Source organism: Hippocampus zosterae, chromosome 1 (genome assembly GCF_025434085.1).
Source record: "Hippocampus zosterae strain Florida chromosome 1, ASM2543408v3, whole genome shotgun sequence".
NCBI lineage: Eukaryota > Metazoa > Chordata > Actinopteri > Syngnathiformes > Syngnathidae > Hippocampus > Hippocampus zosterae.
In genome coordinates this window covers 1529107-1556129 of record NC_067451.1, presented here as the reverse complement: position 1 = coordinate 1556129, position 27023 = coordinate 1529107, and the positions used below count along the sequence as shown (strand labels likewise).

Here is a 27023-nt window from a genome sequence, read left to right as displayed (position 1 = left end):
TGAGTTTGATCTTACATCGTTTTAAGAGCTAATTACGCAACTTTCGATTCAGTTTTGTCCCTTTGTTTCAAGTCCCTCTGATCAGTCACGTACGACTGAATTTTCGGACGAAAATTGTGCTTTGCCACCATCTTGTGGCATCTTGGTGTCAAGGAACTATGTTGAAGTAGGTTGAGGAGTCTCATTTTAAACTAAATAGTGCTTTGACACCATCTTGTCGTATCTTGCTACCAAGGAACGCTGATGAAATGAGTTGAGAAGTTTAATTCGGATAAAAGTAGTGCATTGCTCACATCCCTTTTCAATCTTGGTGTCGTGAACTATGTTGAAGTGACTGGAGAAGCTGCATTAAGATAGATGTAATGCTTTGTCCCCATCTTGTGGCGTTTGTATGCAATTATAAACCTTTTTTGGGGGGGCGGGGGGGCAATGACGCTGTCGTCTTTGTAATAGAGAACCCCAAACTGACTTTTAATTGAAAGGCTTGGGCTGTGTCAGATTTCAAATGATCCTCCCCTTGACTGTCTCGGTCTCCTTGACAGCTACACTATGATTGGCTCGGAGACCAGGGAGTGCCTGTCAAGCGGCCAGTGGAGCGACAGCTCGGCCCAGTGCGTGCCACGCTCTTGCGGACCGCCGCCCGCCATCGACCACGCCGAGCCCTACGAGAGCCACCAGCTTTTCGGCGACACCGCCAATTACTACTGCACCGATGGCTACACCGCGGGAAACAACTCCAAGATGGTGTGCAACGCTGAGGGCGCGTGGGCGCCCCCCGATGGAGAGGAGCCCCCTCGCTGCATCGCCAACTTCTGCTTACGTCCGCCGGAACTCCCCCACGCTATTTTGGACTCCCTCGGCAAAGCCAAATACACGAGCGACTCTGAAGTCAGCTACAAGTGCGAGGAGGGCTTTGTGCTAAACACCACGGCGACACTGCGGTGCCTCCTGGGAGGGGAGTGGGACCCTCGACCGTTCGATATCAGCTGCGTGCCCGTGAGGTGCTCCAAACCGGACGGCATCGATCGGGGCTACGTGAGCGGAAGCGATTACAATTTCGGAGCCGTCGTGGCGTACAGCTGCGATAAGGGCTTCCTGATCCGAGGGGAGAAGAGGCGCACCTGCAAAGCCAACGGAGAGTGGGGCGGAGTTTTGCCCACCTGCGTTCCTGTGTCCTGTTCCTCACCACCGCTACTCAAAAATGGCTACATCCAGGTTAGCCACACCAGATTTCATTCAAATATTGTTTCCCGCCCTTCGGTGAGCTCAGGCGCGTACGGTTTCAAAGCTCCTAAAAAAAGATGTTGAATGCTTCATTAACTGTGGTCCGTCACAACACAGAACGATCAACATCACGCATCTAGCATGCGCACAATCATCAACCCGTACTCCATCAATGATGGTCCTCAGTAGTGAAGTGCTTCAACACAAACATGCCGCCTTCCCATGAGCCTTAGCAGCAAGCCTGGTGTTTTAGAGCAGGGGTGTCCAAACTTTTTGCCAAGGGGGCCAGATTTTATGTGGTAAAATGTCGGGGGGCCGACCTTGGCTGACATTCTTTACATTGAACAACAATATTGTTCAACAAATTTTAGTAAGCCAGTCTGTTTCACATTTCCATTTTTATTTTAATTTCAACAATCTTAAGAATTTCTTTTGGTTCATTTGAAACAGGTATATCACATGCAACTGCTTATTCACTTGACTTTTTCTTAAACAGAAGTCTCCTGAGTGCAAATTGATTGATTTGAAACATAAAATGTATCACCATGACTTTTCAATAGTCACAAAACCTTTGACTTGAACAACAGGGAAATGAACAAGCAATACACATATCCACAACTGCAAGGATCATTTGAAATATGACATATCGGTCAATATAAACACGGAGTGATGTCCTGTTAACTCGTGAGTGATGCCCTCTAGTGTCTAAATGCTATTACTCATTTAGTGAATGCTATTACTCATTTAGCCGCTAGAGGGAAGCAGTACTCTATGAAACATCACTCCCCAGTCTACGAGACCTCAGTCAATGCAACACGTGTTCCATTGCGCCCAACCTGCGGGCCAGACGGCACTGATTTTATGACGGGGGCCGAGGGCCGGATGAAACTTGACCGCGGGCCGGACTTTGGACATGCCTGTTTTAGAGTGTTAGCCTAAATAACACATGAGCTCAAAGTGACGTCATACACGGACGGACGGGCAAAGCTGACGACGCACTTCTTTTGCTCCTCCAAAGGTCCGAGGCCGATTCACCTTCAACAGCAAAGTCATCTACGCCTGCAACGCCGGCTACAGACTGCTGGGCCGTCCGGAACGAGTTTGCCAGGCCAACCGCCAGTGGTCCGACAACGATCCGCCCGCCTGCGTACTTTTGACCTGCGACCCCCCTCCCAAAGTTGCGCACGGACAATACAGGGGCTCGGACTACCAGGTGGGTCGGAAAGTGGAGTACTTCTGCGACGAGGGCTACGAGCTCGTGGGCGACGCCATCTGGACCTGCCTCAAGTACGGCCGCTGGGACAAGACGAGGCGTCCGCGCTGCTCGCCCGTGCAGTGTCCGGAGCCGCAGCTGGAGGAGAACCACCTGGTTCTGAAAGGCCTGGACTTTGAAACGGGTACTGTGGAATTATCCTGCGAGGCCGGCTACGTCCTCGAGGGGCCGCAGATCCTCCGCTGTTTGGCCTCCCAGGAGTGGAACGGCACCTTTCCGGTGTGCAAGCGGGTGCTTTGCGGGCCTCCGCCCGACGTGTCGTTCGGCGGTCCTTCCTCAGCTTCCGCCCCTTTTCCCTTCAATTCTGCGGTGACCTACAAATGCGTGGACGGCTTCACGCTGCGAAAAGAAGACTCGGTGTCCTGTCTGTCCAGCGGGAAGTGGAGTCATCCGTACCCAGAATGCATTCCTGTCGAATGTCCTCAGCCCGTGGAGATTTCCAACGGCATCGTTGACGTTCAGGGTCTGATGTACCTCAGCAAGGCGCTCTACAGCTGCAAGACCGGATACCAGTTGGTGGGGAACGCCACCGTTCTGTGCGGGGAGAAGGGACTTTGGATCGGAGGGGTGCCTTCTTGCCGGCCAGTGGAATGCTCGCCGCCCAAAGAGATCGCCAACGGAAAAGCGGCTTTCACCAAACTCCAGTTCGGTCACGGCGTCACCTACTCTTGCCGCCGCGGTTACCGCCTTCAAGGCCCCGAGACTCTCAAGTGCCTGGCGAGTGGAGAATGGAGTGCCGAACCATCTGTTTGCGAGCAGATATCCTGCAGCCCTCCCCAGCCCATTGAAAACGGTTTCGTAGAGGGCCAGGATCACGGTTTCGGGGTCACCATATTCTACAGCTGTTTCCCCGGCTTCCAGCTCATTGGCCAGGACCACCTCACATGCGAGGAGTTTGGCTGGTCGAGTGCCGTTCCCATCTGCGTGCCCTCCGACTGCGGCCTGCCTCCTCACATTGACTTTGGGGACTACGTGAGGGCCACGGAGTCGGGCGGAGGCTCCCCGAGAGACCTGAGCTTCCTCCACGGGACGACCATCGAGTACCGCTGTCACAAAGGTTACGACCTCACCGCCCCCACCAGGTTGGCGTGTCAGGACGACGGAAGCTGGAACGGGACGGCGCCCTCCTGCGTCCCGGCCGAGTGCGTGACGCCCCCGAGCCCCGAGCACGGCCGCGTGAACGTCACGGACACGTCCCGGGGCAGCACGGTCACCTACACCTGCGAGGAAGGCTACGAGCTGGAGGGCGAACCGGTGAGGCAGTGCTTGTCGGGGCAACTGTGGACCGACGACCCCCCCGCCTGTCGTCCCGTTTCCTGCGGGGACCCCGGGCCTGTGGCGAATGGCACAGCCGGCGGAGGTGCCTTTGTTTACGCTCAAGTCCTACACTATACGTGCAATCCCGGCTTTGTCCTCAAGGGGGCCGACAGTATTACTTGTCAGGCCGATGGGAAATGGACCGCACCGAAACCTCGCTGTGAGTCGGTGTCTTGCGGCCCTCCCGCCCTCCCCAGTGGTATCACTTTCAAAGGCCGAGACTTTGTCTACAATGAGGAGATTGAACTCACGTGCGAGCCCGGTTTCCTCCTTCAAGGCAAGTCGGTCAGTGTTTGTCAGGCCGATGGCACCTGGAGTCACGAGGCTCCCACCTGCGTCGCCGCCCACTGCGAGAAGCCCTCGCCGATACCTCACGGGCGAATACTGGGCTCGGATTTTGGCTTCGACGGCGAGGTGACGTATGAATGTGAAGAAGGATACGCTATAAGCGGCGACCCCACGCGTCGGTGTCAGTCCGACGGGCGCTGGGACAAACCGGCGCCGCACTGCCAAACGGTCGGCTGCGATCCGCCCGAGGACATCAGCCACGGCTTTCTCAACGGCTCCACTTTCAACCGCGACGACGTCGTGGAGTACGTCTGCTTTGAAGGTTACGTGGTCGTCGGGGACCCCGTCCTGCGCTGCTCGCCCCAAGGCTTCTGGATCGGCACCGTGCCCCGGTGTCAACCCTGCGTCTGCGCCCTCCCGCTTTTGAAATTCGGCGTCGTGCTGGGACAGGAGCGCGCCTGCGGCGACCGAGTTCACTTCCGCTGCGACGACGGCTACAGGCTGCTCGGTCCGGCTCACGCCGTTTGCGAGAAGGGAGGGGTGTGGAGCCCCGGCGTGCCCGTGTGCGGCCGCGGGAGGTGCACCGTCGCCCCGCCTGCAGTTCCAAACACTGTCCTGCAGGGCGGCAGCGCCGCCTTCCCGGACACCGTCGTGTACAGGTGCCGGCCCGGCTACCAGCCGAGGGGGTCGCCGCACCTCTCCTGCGGGAGAGATGGCAGGTGGGGTGAGCCGAGGATCCGCTGCGAGCCCGTCAGCTGCGGAAAACCGCCTGCCGTTGCCCACGCTCAAGTGGAAGGAGAAGCCTATACCTTCCCAAAGCGCGTCACGTACAGGTAAACTATCAAGTGGCTTTTGAGAGGAGCCTCCGCTTACATTCCAGACCCACCTAGAAAAAAACATTTTCTTTAATATGTATTTTTCCGGGCGGCCCGGTAGTCCAGTGGTTAGCACGTCGGCTTCACAGTGCAGAGGTACCGGGTTCGATTCCAGCTCCGGCCTCCCTGTGTGGAGTTTGCATGTTCTCCCCGGGCCTGCGTGGGTTTTCTCCGGGTGCTCCGGTTTCCTCCCACATTCCAAAAACATGCGTGGCCGGCTGATTGAACACTCTAAATTGTCCCTAGGTGTGAGTGTGGGTGCGAATGGTTGTTCGTCTCTGTGTGCCCTGTGATTGGCTGGCAACCGATTCAGGGTGTCCCCCGCCTACTGCCCGAAGACGGCTGAGATAGGCTCCAGCACCCGCCGCTACCCTAGTGAGGATCAAGCGGCTCGGAAAATGAATGAATGTATTTTTCCACCTCCCGCATGCTTTTAAACACTTTTTCCTTTGCAAATATGACCGTGAAATTTGACACCCGGGTCCGGAACATGCCCTCGACCATCTGCGGGGGTTCTCTGTATTCACGGCCTAATGAAACAGTTTCATTCTGGTTTTCCAGATGTGAGGACGGGTACGAGCTGGCGACACAGACAGCGACTCTCTCCTGCCTCAGCGACGGCACGTGGTCCAAGCACAGCGTCCGCTGCCGACCCGCGCCCTGTCGCCTCCCCGCCAATATCTCCGTCGCCCGCCTGCTGATCGCGGGAAGTGAGCTCACTCCCGTCGGAGGCACGGTGGCCCTCTCCTGCCCCGCCGGGTTCTACCTGCAAGGCTCAGCGCTAGCCGAGTGTCAGGTACGCAACGTTGCACGTCAAAGGCAGAAAGCGGCCCCGCCCCCCGAGAGACCAAACCTCTTTGTTTTTTTTCTGTCGCCTTTTGTAATAAGGTGGGTGGACGCTGGGCTCCGGGCCTGGCGACGGTTTCGTGTGAGCCGGCGGTGTGTGCAAAGCCCCCTCCTCTTTTGAACGGCGTCCGTGAGGGCGACAGCTACAACTACGGAGACGTTGTCCTGTACTCCTGCCTACCTGGCTTTGAGATCAAGGTTTGTGCTCACCAAGAGATTCCTTGAGAGATGCGTCGAGCTGCTCCCCTTTTTCTCCGATGTGAGTCAAAAGCACGACCGACATTTGCAGCCCAAGTTCTCTCGGTGTTCCATGAAATTGTCTCACGTTTACTCCCATATGTCCTGTCTTGGGCGGCCCGGTAGTCCAGTGGTTAGCACGTGGGCTTCACAGTGCAGAGGTACCGGGTTCGATTCCAGCTCCGGCCTCCCTGTGTGGAGTTTGCATGTTCTCCCCGGGCCTGCGTGGGTTTTCTCCGGGTGCTCCGGTTTCCTCCCACATTCCAAAAACATGCGTGGCGGGCTGATTGGACGCTCTAAATTGTCCCTAGGTGTGAGTGTGGGCGTGAATGGTTGTTCGTCTATGTGTGCCTTGCGATTGGCTGGCAACCGATTCAGGGTGTCCGCCGCCTACTGCCCGAAGACGGCTGGGATAGGCTCCAGCACCCCCCGCGACCCTCGTGAGGATCAAGCGGCTCGGAAGATGAATGAATGAATGAATGTCCTGTCTCTTCAGTTCGAAGCATTCTTATTGGCTGCACTGTTGGTGGTCCAATCCTATTTTCAGCCTTGATGTGATGTCCGTTTTAAAAAAAAAAATCTGTCAGAATCAGAAGTGCTGGCCCATGTTGCTGAAACCACGTTTGCGTTGGGTCTGTTTCGTCACCAACAACAGCTCAGCCTTTTTCGGATGGGTTGCTTAAGCAAGTTGGACTATCAAAACATTGCGATCCACAGCGCACATGAATTCATTTAATAACCAGCACAGCACCACCACTTATTGATGTATTTTTTTGGTTAACATATTATTATTAAATAATATATTATTTAATTTTATTATTTTTATTATTACATATTATTAATAGTACTATAGTGTAATATGTAATAATATAGTAATAATATAGTAATATTACATATTATTAAATCAATATTGATTGTACGTGCCGCAGCTGCACGGTGTTAGACTGCACCTTTGCTTTGCATTGCCGGTTTCTGGATTTGCATGGAACGAGTGCCTGGTGAATAATTCACCATTTCTTCTTTCCTCATTCTTCATCCACCGTAACAACTGAGCAGTTTCACTCTTGCTCACCACGCTAATGTTCAAGCCCACCCGCCAGCCAAGAATGCACTTACACAAAGTCATGTGACTTCCCTGCAACGCTCAGAGATGATAAGATACTTCCTTGATAGGAACGTGAGTTTATAATGCCGCATTGATCGACTGAGGACACCGGATTTTGCAACAGGAACTTGATCAATTTCCCCAGTGTGGGACAAATAAAGGATATCTTTATTTGCCGTTCCCATCAAATGAACAACGATCCCGAGGTGGTTAGAGTAAATCCTGCATGTGAAAGTCCCAAATCGAGCAAATCTATAGTTCCCGTGGCAAAAAATAAAATAAAAAATACATAATCAAGTACATACTTGTAGCACGCGGGTGTCAGCTCATGCACAGTTTTGCCCGACCAGTTCACCAATGTTGTCCTACGACATCCGTGCAAGTCGTTGGACCTGAAGATGAATTCCAAATCGGTGCACCAACAGCTTATTAATACCTGTCCTGTGAATTGTTTTTTTTTTTTTTTTCCACAGGGGGACTCTGTCCGGACCTGCCAGGCGGACAGAACTTGGAGTGGCACTCAACCAGCCTGTCTCGGTAAGTCTCTTCAGATGGGCGACAAAGCGGCGCCGCCCGAAGCATCGTTCATGCGGGCGTGCGTCGTCTCCCTAGCACAGTCCTGCGGACCTCCCCCGACGGTCAAGAACGCAACGGTGCGGACGACGGGGGATACGTACTCGCACAATGCCAGCTTTGCGTGCGACGCCGGCCTGCGGCTGGTTGGCCCGGCGACGCTGGTCTGTCTGGCCGACGGCACGTGGAGCCTGCCCGTGCCTTCTTGTGAAGGTAACCGCCAAAACCGCCAATTTTGCATTTGATGCTGGTACGTGGGCACTTCCTGTAGCGCTCGAGCAAGTTTTTTTTTTTTTAACTGTGCAAAAAAAAATCAGCCGCACGATGACTCGGGTCCCACGAAGGTCTGGAGGTACCACTGTTTATTGTAAATGATGCGACCAGACTTGTCATTGAATTTCGGAACTCTATACCACCGATGTCAGAGTTTGGTTCGCATTGCCGGCAGTAAGTCGGAATCGTTTCCAGTGGGGGTGGGACTCCGCCAAGGCTGCCCTTTGTCGCCGATTCTGTTCATAACCTTTATGGACAGAATTTCTAGGCGCAGCCGAAGCGTTGAGGGGGTCCGTTTTGGGGGCCTCAGTATTGCATCCCTGCTTTTTGCAGATGATGTGGTGCTGTTGGCTCCTTCAAACGGGGCTCTACAACTCTCACTGGAGCGTTTCAGAGCCGAGTGTGAAGCGGTTGGGATGAAAATCAGCACCTCCAAATCTGAAACCATGGTCCTCAGTCAGAAAAGGGTGGAGTGCCCCCTCCGGGTCGGGGAGGAGATCTTACCCCAAGTGGAGGAGTTCAAGTATCTTGGGGTCTTGTTCACGAGTGGGGGTAGGAGGGAGCGGGAGATCGACAGGCGGATCGGTGCAGCGTCTGCTGTGATGCGGACGTTGTATCGGTCTGTCGTGTTGAAGAAGGAGCTGAGCCAAAAGGCGAAGCTCTCAATTTACCGGTCGATCTACGTCCCAACCCTCATCTATGGTGACGAGCTATGGGTCGTGACCGAAAGAACGAGATCCCGGATACAAGCGGCCGAAATGAGTTTTCTCCGCAGGGTGTCCGGGCTCTCCCTTAGAGATAAGGTGAGAAGCTCGGTCATCCGGGAGGGGCTCCGAGTCGAGCCGCTTCTCCTCCACATCGAGAGGAGCCAGATGAGGTGGCTTGGGCATCTGATTCGGATGCCTCCTGAGCGCCTCCCCGGTGAGGTGTTCCGGTCATGTCCCACCGGGAGGAGACCCCGAGGAAGACCCAGGACACGCTGGAGAGACTTTGTCACCCGGCTTGCCTGGGAACGACTCGGGATCCCCCGGGGAGAGCTGGAAGAAGTAGCTAGGGAGAGGGAAGTCTGGGCTTCCCTGCTAAAGCTGTTGCCCCCGCGACCCGGCCCCGGATAAGCGGTAGATGATGGATGGATGGATGGATATTTTCACGACTGACAAAATAAAAGCCGATTTTGGACATTTTGTAGATGAGCACAGGCTGCTATCAGGGCGATGACGAGGATCCGATTGTGTCGTTTCAGCCACTCGGGGCTGCGAAGGCCCCAGGCAAATGCCGCACGGCAAGGTTCAAGAACACAACCTGATCACTGGCCGCGCCGTGCAGTTCACCTGCGACATAGGCTACAGCCTGGTGGGAGAAGCCTTGGTGATGTGTATGGGGGGCAACTGGACCTCCGCCTTCCCAACTTGCCAACGTGAGAAAGCAGGGCGGCCCGTGCCCGTTCATTTGCACTCATTGCAACAACAAATGGAAATGAGCTTGCATGTCCCCCCCCGTCCCGCCCCCACAGCCAAAATGTGCCCGTCTCCTCCGGGATGGAAGGACGCCAGGACGGAGGCCCGCAAGTTTTATGTGGGTCAGTCGGTACGGGTGAGCTGCCCTAAAGGCCAGCAAGTTCGAGGGGGCGGCAGCATCACATGCAGGCCCGACCAGACCTGGAGCCCCGTCACCTCCGCGTGTGAGAGTACGTACATCCTTTCGACTTACTTTCGCTTCAAGTCCATCAGTGGGATTAGAGTTTGTGCTAAGATGTGAACTAAATTGTCGACAAATTGAAAAACAATTCGAGCCACTCTAACATGATATGCGGCTTCAACATTTAATTCTGTGTTCCTTCACGTCCAAACGAGAGGGCGACGCTACCGATCCAATTTTGTATAGCCTCCGTGTTTGATCAATTTTGATTGTGATGTTTAACGAACCAATCAAGAAAGCAGTTTAACTTAAATACAAATACAGTGAGCCCCCCTCATACTTGTGCTTTTGCCCAAAATGTTTTAGCTTGGCACTGTCTTACTTTGGCTTCTTGGTGCCAAAGAAGTAAATTGCGACGTTTCATTTAGTGAATCCCCAAACCTTTGAGCTGTGCATGTCTGTTTAAAAAAAAAAAAGGTACATTTTCACCCCCCTTCATTCATTATCATGCTCTTTTTCTCTCTCTTTGAACATTTGATCACATTACATCGTTTTGTTTTTTTGTTACAACTGCCCAAAGGAAAAAAAACACATTGCAACCTTTGGATATTGGTTGTTCAAGGGCTCCAAGTGTATTTTTCGACGTTCTCTTATCTCTGTATTGCGGATTTTCACCTTTGCTTTGATCCCAATCAATTGAGTTGTCATCAAACACCTTCGCTGCGTCTGATTATCTGCTTCCATGGTAACCATTGTCACGTCAGCCTTTGGTCTCTGCTCAAGTGCGGTCGAGCTTGCTTGTGCATGTGACGTGTCACCATTTTCAATTTCCATTTAGGTTCCAAGGAGGTTTACCTCCAGATATGATTTGGAAAACAAAGGATATTCACATCCCCGTGGGGACTCCAAATTGGTTCCACAAAAATCCCTTAAAAAAAAAAACAAAAACCTGTGTACAGATGGTCACGAGGCGGTCTTTAGAAAACATTTCTCAGCTGGGTGAGTAACTGGCGGGCCGTTCCATGTGGGCTGTTGTTCAGGGGTCTCCTGTGGCCCCCCCCTCCATGTGGCCCACGGGTTGGTGCGGGGGGCGGTCTTCCAGTTTGGGGACGTGGCCGCATACTCGTGTTTTGCCGGCTACGCCATGGAGGGCGTCGGAAGGAGCCGCTGTTTGGAGAACGGCAGCTGGACGCCGCCTCCCACATGCAGAGGTAGAGAGCTCCACACGGGGCGCTTGGGGGGGGGGGGGGGGGGGGATTGGGCGCCCCGTCCTGCCCGTTTTTTTTTATGGCCACGTCACGTCCATCTCCCTTTGCTCCTGCTCCCCTTCCAACTTGACGCATGTCTCTGTCCTCTGTCATTTTCTTGGAGCTGCATGTACAGTGAACCCCCCCCCGTTCATCACGGGGCCTGTCTTCCAGACCCACCCGCAATAGGTGAAAATCCAAAATAGAGAGACTGAAAAAAACTTTTGTGGGAGGTGCTTTCATCACTTCCTTGTCTAAATATGTTGAAACTTTGGAAACCCCTGTTTGATTGCGTCTTCTCGCTGTTAAGAAATGGGGAAACGATGCTGCAAAGAGTGCTTTGCTCAAAAGATCTTTATTTGGCACCAGTTGAAACGTACTGTGAACTGACATAAGAAAAAAAAAAAGAATCAAACATTATATATTTTAGCACCAAAAGTTTCATTTCGTCAAACAAATGTCCGTTAGCTCAATGCTAACTTATCATGTGAAATTCCATCAATGGGTTACTCAAATTAGCATAGCTGTTAAAAGGTCATCATAAAACCTCATAATGGAGCCACAAAAAAAAAATTAAAAATCAACAAAATAACCAATAATGTATTCCACGCATTGTGATGAATATTGCGTTTGTGGAATACGAGTTAAGCGGTAAAATCTACCTAAATGTGTCCAACTCGGGGGGCGGCCATTTTGCCATGTGTTGCCGACTGAATGTGACACCACAGTTGCTCAGGTAACAAACAATCACGGCGCATCTGTTTTCTGAAGCTGAGCCTTGGGCAAATGTGATGTCATTGTCGACCGCCCCGAGCAAAAATGGCCGCCTCCTGAGATGGACACACACCCCTGGATTTTACTGCTTAACTTACCCCCTATTCCACAAACACAATATTCACCAGAATGCCGTGTTTAGACTAGCGGGGACGCATAGAGGATATTAATGTAGAGAATATTTTGGGGTTGACTTGGCCTTTTATTGGCACCACCACCAATATTGCAATTTAACTTGCAACAAGCCCCCCCCCCCCCCCCCCCCAAGATTATTTTCTCCTGTATTTGTTGACAAACCCAGGCAGTAAATTAACAATAACCTGTATGGTAATCATATCAGATTTATTCTTCCACGGTGCTACACTGAAGGTGTGCGACTCTAAATTTGGCTCTAAGCAAAAACAAAACACCAATTTGCAATATGGTGAGGGTTCACTGTACTGTAATGTAGGAGTAGGCGTCATTCCTGTCAACATGTCTTTGAAATTTACATTTCGCAAGAATGAATCATTTAGTGAAGCTATGAAAGAGGAAAAACAACATTCTCAACATGTTTTTGTGGCAATAGGACAAAGGCAAGTTGCTTTCACACATGCATTACTTCAACACAGTGTGTGTGTGCCTGTGTGTGTGTCTCAGCTGTGTGTTGGCTGCCCTGCCAGAACGGAGGTATGTGTCAACGGCCCAACACCTGCGCTTGTCCTGAGGGATGGATGGGCCGACTCTGCGAGGAGCGTGAGTAGCCGAGTCATTTGTGACAAGGCCAATTTGGCAAAAGTACTTGCACTGCTAAAAAAAAAGGGAAAAAAAGGATAACAACTCACCAACTATATAAAATAGGGCTTCAAATGCACCAAGTATATCTGTTTAATGAGCCAAAACCCCCAAAATAAATAGTTAAGTACACGTACACAAATACAGTAACAAAGTCTTTCTACATGTGTTGCTTCCTACTAAAGCAACACAATTACAGCACAAATTTGCAAACGTAAGGTGGCTGTAGTGCGTAGTAACTAGAAGTTCATCCCACGTGTGACATAAATGAGACAGCGGGGGAGGGAAATGGCTTAATTTGGAATGTTTCACTTGGGTGTGTCCTCACCTTTGTTGCCACCGCTTACAACACGATTGACTGTGTCGAGTTATTTTGCCTTTAAATGCTATAGAAGAAATGGTGCATATTAAATTGCAGTATCGAGGAAAAAATAAAAGATTCTTTTTCGGCCATGTTGTAAAACAAGATTCCCGCGCCTTTCTCGCTCCTGTAACAGCCATCTGCATCCTGCCGTGTTTGAACGGAGGCCGCTGCGTGGCTCCATACCAGTGCGACTGTCCCACCGGTTGGACGGGCACGCGCTGCCACAGCGGTGAGTGATCGTCGCCTGCAGCTCGCCAACGTTTGCTCTTTTGGATTCATCTCTTGTGCCTTTTTTCCAGCTGTGTGTTCGTCACCTTGTCTGAATGGAGGCAGATGCATCAGGCCAAACAGGTGTCGCTGTAGTCCAGGTTGGAGTGGACACGACTGCTCCAGGTAAGCCCTTTTCAACGTGGACGCCACTCACAAGAAGTGATTAAGCCGGGAACTCTGTATTCCTTTTTATGGATCAAAAATGAAAATCACATTTCACCCAAAGGCCCGTCATCTCAAACTCGATTTTATATATACATGTCTTGTTTTTGGTTGCAGCGTGACCCTAAAATATTTCCCTTTGTCGTCACAGGAAAAGGAGGTCAGGATACTATCACTTCTAAACGTTCCACCCGGCCCCCGTTTGGAGGGGACTTCTTCACAAAGCATCTCCAGCAAAGCAAGAAACAATTTGTAAAATAAAGCTGTATTTTTTCATATAAAGAAACAACAGTATGGAACATATGCTGCTATATTCTTGTAAAAATGGATGTGTTTGTCCAGTGTATGTAATGTTTTGTGTTTTTCTTTTTTTTAATTAAAGCAGAAATGTCTGTTCATGACTGACATGCTTTTGACACATTAATTAGGTGGGTTGGACAGTTCAGGACGACAAGTATGAAGGGTCCCAAGATATCATTTATTCAATCCGCCAGGATGGAAACACCACACGCAGTAAAACATTTCTTAGCAAGTGTTTCAGCGAACCTACGCGCTTGTGAGATCCGCTAACTTTTTCTTTAATGTTTTGTCATTGGCCCCAGAGAAGGAATCTACCTGTAAAAATCCAAAGGAAAAGGACAAATTAGAGAATTGAAAAAAAAACAACAACAGCTTTTGACAAGATGACATCAAAATGTTCTCCTTACCCGACTTCCATTCCTGTAAAAGTGGAATGTGGGCATGCATTGGACACCACATTTGGTGCTCACTTCCTGAAACGCACAAGGGGAATAAGTGAGTCAAGGTGCGTCTATCACCACAGTTGAATCTACAACATTGTTTCACAAAAATTAGCATTGCCCTAAAAAAATAATTAAAATCCATATCTGTCAGGCCTTGAGTAAGATTACATAAGAATTGCTTCCATTACCCAAACATTGATAAAAGGTGGTCTTCAATTGGCCAAAGGTGCATACAGCTCAAATTGGAAATGACGAAAACCTTGACCTTTTCCATTAACGGAGCAACAACGGTTCACAGAAAATGTTGTAGCACTTAAAATGGTTGACATTTCTACATCCACACCATTATCTAAGCAATAGTTGGCATACCTCACACTTATCCACGTCGACTTTAAGGAAAATCACATCCGCGTAAGCCGCGTTATTGGACAATTCCTGTAAGAGAATCAAACGCGTGAGCTTTTGTATTTGCCATCTCTACGCCCAACTTTGAACAGAAGATAGTGCAACTTGATCAAGAATCAGGCAGGCGCCATCATCAACTCACTTCAAAAATTGGGGCCATGGTTTTACAAGGCCCACACCACACAGCTGTGAAGTCCACCACAATGAGCTTGTCTCCACTGTTCTTCAGGTAACCATCAAAGGCTTCCTGGAAACCACAAATGGGGTACAGTTGCAGGATTAACATAGCAGAAAACATTTCTGCTGTGCTTCGAAACTCATTTCACAATATTACCCTGAAAAACAAAATAAAATAGCTAAAAGACTTTGCCTCGAAACGAACTTATTTTGGATTAAACCATTTGTCCCGCTGACCCCGAACGCAGCATGACGTCAGTATGAGGTGACCGCCAGGTTCGATCTCCATTTTGAGGTAATTTGTCATCGTTTTGATGACACCGTCGAATAAACCCAAATACCTGTAGATCAGAAACAAGCACTCGAGCGAGACGAACTTTTAAGTTCAGCTTCGGTGAGTTTTAAGGGGGAAAATAAACCAAGAATGACATTTCAATTACATGTTTGCCAGGATATCGTTGACTAATCAAGTTATTTTAGGGGCGGATTAATAGTACTCGGTTTTCCCGCCTCAACAGGTCAACATTTTCTTGAAATAAAATCTTCCTTTTCACGGGTCCGATACACTCCAAACTACCCTTCATTGTCGTCGTTGACTTGATTGGATTGAGACTCGGCGTGTGTCCGGAAATGTTGGTGTGATGACGCCTGTGTGCCGTGGGATTAGCATTAGCATTACCGGTAGCTTTAGCTCGGCCCCACTGTGCTCGAGTTACTCCAATGCCCCCCCCCTCCCCCACCCGACCGAGTTAGCTCCCCAAGTGTTTTTATTTGAATAATTATCGACCTACTCCGAGCCTTTTATGTAGTTCTAGCCATTACGTTGTGTAATTGCGTCAATTCGAGGTCCGAACTATTCCTTCCGTAGTTACGTGACAGCAAAGTCCACACATTACAGGAACTGTTCCAGAGGGCGGCATCGATGGTGGAGACATGCCAAATACCCTATATTAGTTGAGCAAACGAAAGCGTTCCAAACACATTGAAGAAAAGCTAACTTACCGTGCTTTCAATGCTGACTACAACCATGGCGACGGTTGGTGGGGAAAACGCACCGGGGTTGTGCAAAACACTTGACGCCGAAATGGAAAATGAGTCAGTTTCTGCGCAGGCACCGCGGTTTCCTTGCCACACACTCCTCCCTGCGTCAAGTTCAACACGGCCTCAAGAGGAAATCGTCGTACCTTCCACAATAAAAGTCAAGCTTCGGTAAGTAAAAATAGTTAATTCTAACCCTCCGTCATTGCAGTATACGTACAGTGCATTTTAACCAAGTGTACTGGTTGTCTTTTTTAAGTAGGCTGAGACAACATTGGATTACTTTTTTTTCAATCTATTTTAGTTTTTTTCTCCAAAGATTGGCATTTTGTAAATGAGAGAAAACTATTTTTGGAGTGAAATGAATGTATGTGTGTGTGTGTTTACAACAGAAGCAAAATAATGCATCATGTACTTCAAGTTTTTATCTTTTCACGTCATGTCAACCAAATTCACTCAATAGTATTGCTCTTATATTTTCAGTATTTTTATGAATCATTTGAGTTTTGTGAAAGTCTAACATTTTATTGTGTAGTACAGTATTTAAGAACAAATCACATTTGATTTTCCGGTACGTGAGGGGACGGCTTCACACACATCACTGTTGCCCCCACAACCACAAAACCACTAAGTGGTTCACTTAACGATAGTAACGCATCTTTGGTAACCAGAGGGATGAGATTTTCATCCCAGCCCGTTGAGATTCAAAATCAGGCTTAAATGATGGGGCAACACGACAATGGTCAACTTTAGCATGAAGCCTATAATCGTGATGGTTAGAATCTGTGGTCTATTCTTTTGTTTAACGTTTATTTATCCATCCATCCATTTTCTGATCCTCTTTATCCTTAAAAGGATCGCGGGGCGTGCTGGAGCCTAGCCCAGCCGTCTTTGGGCAGTAGGCTCGGGAGACACTCTGAACTGGTTGCCAGTCTTTATTTATCAAGTAAGAAAACTGAGAAAAGACAGTCGCAGTAAAACAATGATTGCGTGTGTGTTTTAGGATACGTATTGTGTTTGGGCCAAAAATACCTTTTGGATGTATGGACAAAAAAGTTATTGGGTCTCGTCAGACCACTATATAGTTTCTCCCGTGTTGACAATATTTCATGTGTTTTTTTGAATTCTTCCAGCTGCTTTAATGTTTGCATCCTGGCAGCCTATCTGACCATTTTTGTTCTCTTTCCATCAATTTCAAATTTGGGGAGATATCCAGGTGTTTGTAATGTCATGGTTGTGCCATTGGTTCCTACTTCCTGTAGACTGTCTTCATTGTTTTGTTTCCTCTATAGATTATTTTTTAGACTCTTCTTTGAACTGATACCTTTGAACAACAGTGTGATCCCTCCCAATGGTGGAAAAACTTATGAAATGATTTGACTAGGTCTAATTTTTTTCATATAGCAAAAACCTGGCATCTGGACAACAATCTTGGTGTGTAGTAGACTTTTTATTTCCGCTTTAGGTGTGCCAAGCTTGTGACATCATGTATAATTACTGCCAATTGCATCATCGTAGTATTGTGCGAAGGTGGTGAAAACGGACATGTGACTTCTATGTTTTAACATTTTGAAAATATGTCCTGCAAAAAAACAAAAAAAAAGTTGCGTTGTCATTTAGGCGTGTTTCGAAAGTGTCGATCAGTAATCTTCCTGGATTTCACATCAGACTGCCACGATAGCTTTGCCAGTGTTTTCTCCTCGCAGCATGCCCATGAAAGCTGCCGGCATGTTTTCAAAGCCTTTGGTGATGTGCTCGCGGCTCTGCAGTTTACCCTGTGAGACGCAAACAAAAGCCAGTCCTTATTTCCAGGCGAGAAACGCCGGCAGGAAATGGAATGACGACGTGTTTGTCAGCGACAAACCTCTTTCAGCCAGCCCATGAGCCTCCTGAGGGACTCCGGGTGCTTTGACTCCCATCTGCTTTGCATGAAGCCCTCCATCTTGAGCTGCTTGATGATCATGGTCATTTGAGGATAAGGGCCTGTGAGAATGACAAATGCAATTCAATGCTGGAAATGGCACCTGTGCCCTGCGATTGGCTGGCAACCGATTCAGGGTGTCCCCTGCCTACTGCCCGAAGACAGCTGGGATAGGCTCCAGCACCCCCCGCGATCCTAGTGAGGATCAAGCGGTTCGGAAAATGAATGAATGAATGAATGGAAATGGCACCTGAGAACAGGGGTTTATCCACTTTTTTTGTAAAGAATTTTAAAAAGGTTTAAAAAAAATCTTGTTTTCCTTTTCAATGCATTCAGAACGGGAGTCAATTATATTCAATTTTTGATTATTCGTGGGCTGGCCCACTTCTTCTCCTCCACCAAACGTCACAAATCCGTAATTGATTGACCCCCATTCCAAATGCATTGAAAAAAAGAAAAAAAAATGTCACTTTTTTTTCAACCCTACGCTCTCTTGAAAAAACTGAAACAAACCTCTGATAAGGAACTAACTTACTTGTATTCAAAATAATTTTACATGCACATTTTAACTTTTGATTCCCAATAATTTTGTCTGGTAATACAGTATTTGCCATTCATTTTTGTTCTAATAAATAAAAGTAGAAATTGCCATATTTAGAGAATCACAAAATACTACACACATTTTTAACTTTAGCTCATCTATCAATGACCTGGGCTCTAATGTACAATTTAAAACCTAAAGTTTGCCTACCCCCGCCTTAGTTTGTCAGAACCACAATGTCGCCCCCTACTGACAAAAAACTGCAAAGGAGTGACGTGCCACATGCAAAATATTCCGTTTTTCCTCGAATTAAAAAATCAAACCCAAGTCCATTGAAGTTGTGGCAGTGTGTTGAACAAATTAAAAACCGAATGCAATGATTTATAAGGTATTTCATGTTCAAACTGATCAACTTGATTATTTTTCGCAAAAACTCATCCATTTAGAATTTTACGGCTGTAACATGTTCCAAAAAAGCTGGGACAGGGTCATGTTTCCCACTGTGTTACATTACCAACATTTAGAAACTGAAGACACCAATTGTCGAATTCTTGCTCGATGTACAACTTCAGCTGTTCAAGAATCTGGGGTCTCCGTTGTCCTATTTTATGCTTCACATGTTCAATGGGAGACAGGTCTAGACTGCAGGCAGGCCAGTTGAGTACCGGTAGTCTTTTACTCCAATGAACCTACGCTGTTGTAACGTGCGGAATTTGCTTTGGCATCGTCTTGCTGAAATAAGCAGGGGCATCCAGGAAAAAGACGTTGCTTGGATAGCAGCATATGCTTCTCCCAAATTTGGATGTACCTTTCTGCCCAAATGGTGCCTTCACAAATGTGCCATTGGCACGAATACAGCCCCATACTATCACAGGTGCTGGCCTTGAACTTTGCGCCTGTAACAGTCCAGATGATTATTTTATTACCTCTTTGGTCTGGCGGACACGACGTCCACAATTTCCAAAAACAAAGTGAGACGTGGACTCATCAGACCACAGACCACTTTTCCACGTTAGATCAGCCCATCTTCGATGAGCTTGGGCGCAGAGAAGCTGTCGGCATTTCCGTCTGTTGTTGAGAAATAGCTTTTGCTTTTCATAGTACAGTTTGAAGTCGCGCTTATGGATTTACCGTCAAACTGTTTTGAGTGACATTGGGTTTCTCAAGTGTTACGGAGCCCATGTGGTGATGTCCTTGACAACACACACAAACACATACGTCCTTGCTTTGAACACGATTTGGAAATGGTATTCGGATTTGATTCACTTTTAATACAAGGTCCCAACTTCCTGTGAAATTGGGTTTGTACTAGCCGGGCAGTACCTACCTGTCTGAACCTCAGTGTCATTGTACGTGGATATACTTCCACACACGGCTATTCTTCCGAAATCTTTCATCTGTGACATGGCAACGCTCGAGAAAGGGCCTCCAACCTGATGAGGAATCAAAAATAAGTCCAGGAAGGATTTGGAGCGTTCTCATCGGGATTCGCTCACGTTTTCAAAAAAGCAGTCGTATCCGTCGGGAGCGGCCTTCTTCAGAGTCTCCTCCAGGGACGCGACCGTTTTGTAGTTGAAGGCCTCGTCGAAGCCCAGCTCTTTGAGGAAGGCCACCTTGGCATCCGACCCCGCCGAGCCCACCACTCTGCAGCCCTTCATTTTGGCCATCTGCCCCACCACCGAGCCCACCGCCCCCGCTGCCGCATTCACTAGCAGAGTCTCGCCCGATTTCAGCTCCAGGACTTCCTCAATTCCATATAGAGCCGTCAGCCTGGTGACATCGGGGACTTGCGATTGGTAAGAATCCGGGTCACGGCACCAGATGTTATACCGGTCCTTGTGGCTTTACTGCTCGTTAATTACAGAGGACCGTATATCCTCAGTTGAACTATTTCGCATATGCCAGAAAGATCAGAGACATGGCCCAGGAGCCCTTTTTTTTTTTGTTGCTAGATTTTTTAGAAAGTTTGCCCTCGCCATAACAATCTGTATTCTGATACTGCTTTAGCCACGCCCACGTCGGAGCGCAACAATGTGTTGGTACCTTTCTGTGTGTGACTCCACAGTCTTAACCAGTTTCAACAGTTAAGTTGTTAAGTGTACGAAGATGCAGAGCCAGGAGAATAGTCAGTATGTTAAGACTAGATTTCAACTTTTTTTTGTGCAATATGTTACCATAGAATGATTATTGAGGTTTTTTTTCCTTTTCATTGTAATTGGTTTAACATGTTTGAGAACAACTTGACGGTAATAACGTCACAGCATCCTTACCCAGGCATGCCGATGATGCCCAGAGCCAAGGACAAGGAAACGTCCAGAGGCCAGTCGGGCATGACGGGAACGAGGTTGGACCCGTCCGACACGGTGTGCGTTCTCCATCCGTCGCGGCTGACCACGTGGGCCCCAACGGGAAATGATGCGTTGTTGGTCTGGATCACCCTACAGAACAACAAAGGCAGCAGAACTTTGAAGTTCTCTGGAAAAATCAAGTGAGTGACTAATCCAAAACAGTCCAATTCCATCCCAGTGAGTCAGCTTGTTTGTTTCTCGGCGTCGGGTGTCAACCATATGTGCAAGATGTGCTCTCCTCCTCCTCCTTACTTGGCCACTTGAGTTCCGATCATCACATCTCCTTCTTTCATGCGAACGCGGCTAAATGGCCTAGAGACAGGAAGCCATGTTAATACAATTGGCAATGCAGAAGTTCGACTCGCATTATAAAACACTTTAAAAATAGAGCGCAACGATTTAAAAAAAAAAAAAACTCCCCGACCTCCCAAGATTGCAACTGCGATTTAGTATGTGATGATAATTGGACGGTCCGCTTCCCAATTATTAAATGAATCTGTATTACAATAAACTATCAGATTTAGAGATTTTAAAATGACAAAAAGACTCAAATTGAAATTTAACCAGTTAAGAAATGAGCTTCAGCATTTTGCACCAACTTAATACTTTTCAGAGAGGACGAGCTGACTTATTTTCACCCACCTCATGTAAGGATCAACACTTAGAAACAACGCCTCCAAAAGCACCTCTGAAACAAAGGACAACGGCATCAATAAGACGTCAACGCGGCAAATGTCCATAAAAAAAAAAGGTCGAACCTCCAGCTTTAGGCTCAGGGAGCTCCTCCTCTTTGAGCTGGAAGTCGCTTTCCTTGGGGAAGCCATTGAAATGTTTGGCCAGAATCCATGTTTGAGCTCGAACCATGGTTTGACGTTTTGGTCGGCACCTTGGAGGAAGACCGGGTGGACCCTTAGTAGTGTTAACGAACATCTTATAACGTCATGCCAAAAATAGGATGGAACGGCACATTTCTTAAACTGCATTGAAACATTAAAATGTTTTATTCAATTCGGTATTTGGTTTATTTGAGGATTATTATTATTATTATTTTTTTGTTCGGCCGGTGCTCACGTAAAATAATTTTACATTTTTATTCAATTAACTGTCTAATTATAATTAAATTAGTTTTATGGAAGTTTTGAAAATATATCATTTTATTAAGATAAACAATTTTCATGAAACAGAAAAATTAGAAAACAGACAATGTTGGTTTTCATTGTATTAAAGAAATAAATTTAACCTTTATTAATCCCACTCTGGGGACATTTGCAACTGATTATACAAAAAAATTGTCATATTGAAGAATTATTTTTATTTTACTATAACAGCGATTTTAGAAACACTTTTAAACTTGTATTGTCCGTTGAAACGTGCCATGTGGCTCAAGGGAACAAAAATCTGCACACCCGTAGGTTAAATTCATGCAATGTACTTCATATCCAATATTTGACCAAATGTTCTACAATCTGGAATGCACTGTTGCTTAATTAGTTTCAGATGGATTCTAAAAATAAGAACCACCATGTGAAGGATGATTAGCGGGTGCCTTTCAAGCTGTAGAAAATGCGATTGAGCAGGTTGCTCATTAAATTACGCCAAAAAGTCATAAAGGAGCGAAACCTTTGAGAGTAGCTTTTTTCCTTACCAGTTATTGTCAGTTGTAACGGGAGGTCAGCGGGAACTCTGAATTTGGGAGTGTGGCAATTTCTATCTGAGGAAGTGGGAGGAAGGGAGCGAAACATGGGAGGAAAATACTTTTTGAGGTCGTAACGCAATTGGTCGAGCAGTATGGTTGCGTCATCCCATTGACGACGTCCCCTGTTGATGACGTATGAGTTTAGGCGCGCGTTTCAAGAGGCTACTTGCTAACCTCCGTCCGTGACCCAAATTGTGAGTAGTGTTTGACTGACATTTAACGCTTGTCACGGGAAAAACGGCGTGCCTTCGACGTTACCGCCGGGAGCATTGACTGTTGCTTGCTGTATTACAGTGTCATCACGTCTTGCTTGTTTTTACTGAACCGGCACCTCTTGTGTCTATTCGAAATCGCTTGCGCGGTGTTTGCCAGTGGTCTGTACACGTTGACACTTTTGGACCAACCAAAATAAGACGGCTTCAGCTAGATGAGAACTGACGTGTCGCATGGAATTAACGAGGCTTGTAACATCCTATTTTCTCAGGAACCTCTCATCCAGCTGTGGAACAACAGCACAAGCGCCATGTTAAACGGTGGGCAGTTTGTGGAGGCCATGGCTCGACTGGGCTATTCCGCCGCATCTTCCCTGGAAGCCTCGGACTTCGACTGGCTTTTTAATAGTTCCCAGGAAAACCTCCGTTTGTTGTGTTTTGTCTGTCGAAGCCTGAACCGGAGCAATGTTTTGACCACAGAGGAAGTCCTGGCTTATCAGGAGCTCCAGAAGTCTGGCACGCCCATCCTGGACGAAGCAGCCTTGGTCAAGGTCCTTAAAACCATCGGACCATCCCAAGAGAGCAGTGCAGCTGAGGATGGTGTGACTGTAGAAAATTTAGAAGCAGAGCTCCAGGCACTGATGAAGGAGAAGGCACGGAAGCGGCAGCACTGCAAGAGGCTGCAGGCTTTGGCTGCTTCTCGCGCAGACGTCCACCCCCGACTCGTCGCCGAATTGGAGAGCGCTGCGTCCCAGCTAACGGAGGCTAACGCTTTTCTCGCAGGCGAGAACGCCAATACTAATGCTGAGCTCCAAGTTCTCGTGGGCAAGGTGGGCGAGCTGGCATCACACCTCTCCGTTCAGCCGGAAGCCGTGCACTCCTCTGCCGGCAGAAAGCACAAGCCTCTTCTTTCTCAGCTCTCTCTGAATCTGTATCTGAGCCAAGAGGAGCTGAACACTAAAACGCTCTCCGCTTTCACTCGGAAGCACTTCTTTACGGACCTTGTTGAGACCTCTTGCTCAGAACGCTTCCAGTTGTTGGACCTCAGCTCTCGGGAAGGCAAAGAGGAAGAAGAGAATGAGGAAAAGAACGAGGTGGACCAACTGGCCAGACTTCGGCTTGCGCACATTATGGCTCAGCACCAGCTGATGCGAGCTGCCGCAGATGAGAAAAGTGTCAAGGCCGGGCTTGACTGGCTTTCTGAGAAGTCCTCCGGTGTCAAGGTAAACGCAGAACACCACGACAAGAAGGTTTTGGACAATTCAGTGCATCGGGATTACCTCTTTTGTTGACCTTTTTACCCCACCAGAGCATTGCTGACTCGGCCTCACTTCACACGCGCGAGGCGGCCTCTAGGAAGGAATTGCAAGCCGTGGAGGCGGAGATCGAAGCTCTTCTCCATGGACCCGTGCCCCTCGACGTTTGGGAAGCCACCAGGCTGCTCTATGGGCCGGTAGTAAAGAGAGTTCTGGCCCTGCAACTGGCCAGGCAGGACTATCTCACGACCAAACTGGATGAGGTTTGTTCACACGATTGACCTCATGTGTTTGAAATATGTATTCTGAAAAAGTACGAGAGGAAATACCAAACATTAACATGAAGGATGCTGGCATATATGTTGCAGTTTCGTGACCCATCAATGGAAGTATTACTCCTTTCCTACAAGCCATTTTCTAATTCTTTTGACTCAGTGATGCATGGGCTCATTTTAAAAAACGCATATCTCCCAACCATTTCTTTATCTTTAGTTACAGAACAATGTACCACTGACAATATCAAGAAGAAATAGAAACAATAAAATTGATATCTACTTTTCCCACCAGGTACGTGATAACCTCCTCCGCCAGAAGGCCTCCTTCGATATCCTCCACTTGGCTCAGCAGATTGAGTTGAGGAAGTGGGGAGTGTGCCTGAACCACCTCACGAACGTCAACACCAGGCTTGTCAAGGAACGCAAAGTCACGTCCCTCAGATTTGAGGCTCTGGCACATCCCGAGTTGGCATTAAACATGAGGCCCAACCCGATCATCACCAACATGGATGCCGCATTCCGCAGGTAAGAGTCCAAATCCATTCACGTGGGATGCAACTCATATCTCCGTTAACTAGCATCGCTTCCACACCATCGATATTGACGCCATTTTAAACGTTCCTGTTAGCCTTTGCGGGCATTCGGCTATTTCAAGCTTTACATGTTGCAGAGGTGTTGCACGGTGGACATGCAACAATCAGCAGGATTATAAAAATCTTGTCCTGTCTGGGTCACAGCTCTATATTATTTATTATTTGTAATTGAATTAGGTTTTAATTTAAGGTTTTAATCATAATCTTTATAATTGTCTATAGTTGCCACAAGATGACAGCAAAGCACCATTTTTGTATAAATAAAACTTTTCAATGCCATCATACCGGAACGCCCAGATTTGTTGGCAAAGCTCCATGTTTCGCCAAATAATATTCCTCGGCTACCTTGGGCTCCACGGTCGTCTGCCTGAAGAACACATTTACAGAAGTGCTTCTGTAATTTTATCAAACTCACCGTGACGCGGCACGACAACACTTGTTTTCTCACTTGTTCCTCCACGCTTTTCCTCCAGACTCCTGCAGATCCTCGACCAGGATTCCTCCCAAGGGAGAGAAGAGCCTTTTCAGACATATGAGGCACTGGACCAGGCTGCTCACGGCCTGGCCAGCAACCTCCAGGCGTCCCGTGCAGCGCTGGCAGCGGCCTACAGGGACCAGTACTTCAGGATGGCTCAACTCCAAGGCCACTGTGAGGTCCTTCACGGGGCCGTGTCCACAGAGTTCCAGGAGCTGGTCTTAAGGCCACAGGTATGTCCTGCAGCCAGTGCTGACCAGGAGCTGCTGTGTCCCAATGCACAGGTGGGTTGGTTTCATTTTATGTCACGTACGATCTCCTCGCTGACAAAAAGCAATACTTTTACGAGGAAATCCCTAACGTGAGTTTGATTGATAACTAACTCTTGGTGTGGGAAGCTGGTGGCACAATACATTTCTTCTTTTAAGCCTCTGTCTGTCACTGTCTGTCCCCAAAAGTATGACCAGTCGAACCACAAGAAGGGTACGAACATACCGATCCCCCACCCCTGCCAAATATCTAAATGTTATAGTGTCAAAAACCCCACACTTGGAAAGGGGGAAAACAAAATCCCCGTGTCTGTGTGCGCTTACTGCTTTTACGGCGTGTAGTGTACTGACCTGTGAGAGTACCACCGGGGATCTGGACTGCTGTTGACCACACGATTTGTAGTCTTAAATCCTGCGTCATGACTAATGAAAGACGATTGTCAGAGAAAGATGTTTTCTGAGCAGATGAGGTGGGGGCGGCGGGCACTCTTCTAACGTTCTATAGTCACTCAGGAGAATGGTTCAGAGCCATCCAACAATCAGACTTGTTCTGACTTGAATCAATTTAGACCTGATTATCAGTATGTGTGTACTCCATTTACCATTGAACTATTTTTCAAGATAAGATAAGATATCCTTTATTTGTCCCACAATGGGGAAATTTACAGCCTCCAGCAGCAAGAATGTATGTAGAAAGAAGAAGAGAAAAAAAAAAAACAACAACAAACATCTTTCAATTAAATACAATATGAACACAAATGGATAAATCGCAGTACTATTTACAATTTACCTTCACATCATTTAATTATTATTATTATTATGATTGTTATTTTTTATTCATCAGCCTGACAGCAGTCGGTAGGGACGAGCGTCGGTATCTCTCCTTCTTGCAGCGCGGGTGTAACAGTCTCTGGCTGAAGGAGCTACCAAGTGCTGTCAGGGCGGGCTGGAGGGGGTGGGAGGGACTGGCCATCATAGCTTTTAGCTTAGTTAGCATCCTTCTGTTGTCCACCTCCTCCAGAGTGTCAAGGGAGCAACCCAGGACAAGCAGATCTGACAAGAAAAATCACTCCTAACACACAACTAACCCGCAGGATAATCACTCAGGAAAATCTTTGAGACATCTGACAATGAGCCTTGGCTGACCTTGATCTCAAGGGAGGCCAAATCGGGCCCAATTGTGTGTATTGCAGCTTTGGGGTTTGGAGCCTTTAAAGCTGACCTATGAACTCTGATTGTGTAACGCATTTCCCATCCTCTGTCCGCAGGAGTTGATGGAAAAACTCAAAGAAGCCGAATTGTTGCTTCAGCGTTTCCAAAAAGCCATCCAAGAAATCACAGGCATAGTCAAGACGAAGCGCTCCCAGCTGGAACACAATTCCCTCCTCAGACGCGAGAGGGAACTCTACGTCTGCTTCCACTTGGATGTCGGTCTTCTGCAGAAAGTGGTTGAGAAACTGGAGCGCCGAGTGAACCTGACGACAGAACGGCCATAGCGTTGTCTCGTGGAATGAACACATGACCACCGTAAAGGCTGAGCTCAACCGTTCTGCTTTTTCTGGGGGAAAATAAGTTCTGTTAAGATGACAACCGACCTTGTTTGAGTGTGACTGCTTCCGTTTTAAAAATGTCTTCTGCACCTGTTCCGTGTTGGGCGAATTGGTAATAAAGCACCTTGTATTTCATTGATAGGCTGAAATCTTTTATTAGTTATTCCATCCACCCATTCTCTGAGCCGTTTATCCTCACTAGCTAAACATGCTCTGTGTGTGTGTGTGTGTGTGTGTATGTGTGTATATGTATATATATATATATATATATATATATATTTTTT

At 47.9% G+C, this 27023-nt stretch overlaps 4 protein-coding genes across 10 annotated transcripts in view; 2 read left to right on the top strand and 2 right to left on the bottom strand.

Annotated features, from left to right (window-relative positions):
- svep1 (sushi, von Willebrand factor type A, EGF and pentraxin domain containing 1) overlaps window positions 1-13645 on the top strand; it is a 57386-nt gene extending 43741 nt beyond the window's left edge. For 2 of the 4 annotated variants that reach the window (XM_052071806.1, XM_052071835.1), the window contains 13 exons: window positions 543-1215; window positions 2243-4935; window positions 5539-5773; window positions 5866-6021; window positions 7639-7702; window positions 7778-7951; window positions 9255-9428; window positions 9525-9698; window positions 10690-10860; window positions 12310-12405; window positions 12942-13037; window positions 13108-13201; window positions 13392-13645. In XM_052071806.1, coding sequence (XP_051927766.1) covers window positions 543-1215; window positions 2243-4935; window positions 5539-5773; window positions 5866-6021; window positions 7639-7702; window positions 7778-7951; window positions 9255-9428; window positions 9525-9698; window positions 10690-10860; window positions 12310-12405; window positions 12942-13037; window positions 13108-13201; window positions 13392-13422 — 4831 coding nt within the window. In that variant the 3' untranslated portion in view covers window positions 13423-13645. Of the gene's footprint in view, window positions 1-542; window positions 1216-2242; window positions 4936-5538; window positions 5774-5865; window positions 6022-7638; window positions 7703-7777; window positions 7952-9254; window positions 9429-9524; window positions 9699-10689; window positions 10861-12309; window positions 12406-12941; window positions 13038-13107; window positions 13202-13391 lie in introns of those variants that run through there. The other 2 variants (XM_052071814.1, XM_052071824.1) reach the window with 2 other exon arrangements.
- A 52-nt stretch (window positions 13646-13697) lies between these two features.
- On the bottom strand, window positions 13698-15742 carry txn (thioredoxin). 2 transcript variants are annotated; one of them, XM_052071942.1, is made up of 5 exons: window positions 15568-15742; window positions 14531-14635; window positions 14353-14418; window positions 13948-14013; window positions 13698-13855 (listed from the first exon to the last, which is right to left on the bottom strand). In XM_052071942.1, the coding sequence occupies exons 1-5, from the start codon at window positions 15592-15594 to the stop codon at window positions 13787-13789; spliced, it is 333 nt and encodes a 110-aa protein (XP_051927902.1). In that variant the 5' UTR covers window positions 15595-15742; the 3' UTR covers window positions 13698-13786. The 2 variants fall into 2 exon arrangements, with proteins under 2 accessions (XP_051927902.1, XP_051927907.1); XM_052071947.1 differs by lacking the exon at window positions 14353-14418.
- A 1292-nt stretch (window positions 15743-17034) lies between these two features.
- LOC127604691 (prostaglandin reductase 1-like) lies at window positions 17035-22208 on the bottom strand. 2 transcript variants are annotated; one of them, XR_007963388.1, is made up of 9 exons: window positions 22059-22208; window positions 21172-21299; window positions 21056-21101; window positions 20666-20725; window positions 20336-20503; window positions 19562-19835; window positions 19393-19498; window positions 17468-17627; window positions 17035-17378 (listed from the first exon to the last, which is right to left on the bottom strand). XR_007963388.1 is itself a non-coding variant. In XM_052071915.1 (9 exons), the coding sequence occupies exons 2-9, from the start codon at window positions 21275-21277 to the stop codon at window positions 17268-17270; spliced, it is 990 nt and encodes a 329-aa protein (XP_051927875.1). In that variant the 5' UTR covers window positions 21278-21299; window positions 22059-22208; the 3' UTR covers window positions 17035-17267. The 2 variants fall into 2 exon arrangements, 1 of the variants encoding a protein (XP_051927875.1); XM_052071915.1 differs by having other exon boundaries at window positions 17468-17586.
- On the top strand, window positions 22182-26874 carry haus3 (HAUS augmin-like complex, subunit 3). 2 transcript variants are annotated; one of them, XM_052071872.1, is made up of 6 exons: window positions 22182-22303; window positions 22594-23544; window positions 23631-23840; window positions 24145-24377; window positions 24919-25153; window positions 26458-26874. In XM_052071872.1, the coding sequence occupies exons 2-6, from the start codon at window positions 22633-22635 to the stop codon at window positions 26683-26685; spliced, it is 1818 nt and encodes a 605-aa protein (XP_051927832.1). In that variant the 5' UTR covers window positions 22182-22303; window positions 22594-22632; the 3' UTR covers window positions 26686-26874. The 2 variants fall into 2 exon arrangements, with proteins under 2 accessions (XP_051927832.1, XP_051927826.1); XM_052071866.1 differs by having other exon boundaries at window positions 24919-25204.
- Window positions 26875-27023: the final 149 nt, after the last annotated feature.

Bases quoted from the DNA above. Each gene is read 5' to 3' on its own strand.
- txn (XM_052071942.1), bottom strand. From the start codon at position 15,594: ATGGTTGTAGTCAGCATTGAAAGCACG. The intron at 14,419-14,530 runs GTGAGTTGATGA...ATTCTCTTACAG, and splicing joins CCATGGCCCCAATTTTTGAA to GAATTGTCCAATAACGCGGC. The intron at 14,014-14,352 runs GTATGCCAACTA...TGTGCGTTTCAG, and splicing joins TCGACGTGGATAAGTGTGAG to GAAGTGAGCACCAAATGTGG.
- LOC127604691 (XM_052071915.1), bottom strand. From the start codon at position 21,277: ATGGTTCGAGCTCAAACATGGATTCTGGCCAAACATTTCAATGGCTTC. The intron at 19,499-19,561 runs GTGAGCGAATCC...ATTCCTCATCAG, and splicing joins ACGACTGCTTTTTTGAAAAC to GTTGGAGGCCCTTTCTCGAG. The intron at 17,379-17,467 runs GTTTGTCGCTGA...TGCGTCTCACAG, and splicing joins TCATGGGCTGGCTGAAAGAG to GGTAAACTGCAGAGCCGCGA.
- haus3 (XM_052071866.1), top strand. From the start codon at position 22,633: ATGTTAAACGGTGGGCAGTTTGTGGAGGCCATGGCTCGACTGGGCTAT. The intron at 23,841-24,144 runs GTTTGTTCACAC...TTTTCCCACCAG, and splicing joins TCACGACCAAACTGGATGAG to GTACGTGATAACCTCCTCCG. The intron at 24,378-24,918 runs GTAAGAGTCCAA...CTTTTCCTCCAG, and splicing joins ATGGATGCCGCATTCCGCAG to ACTCCTGCAGATCCTCGACC.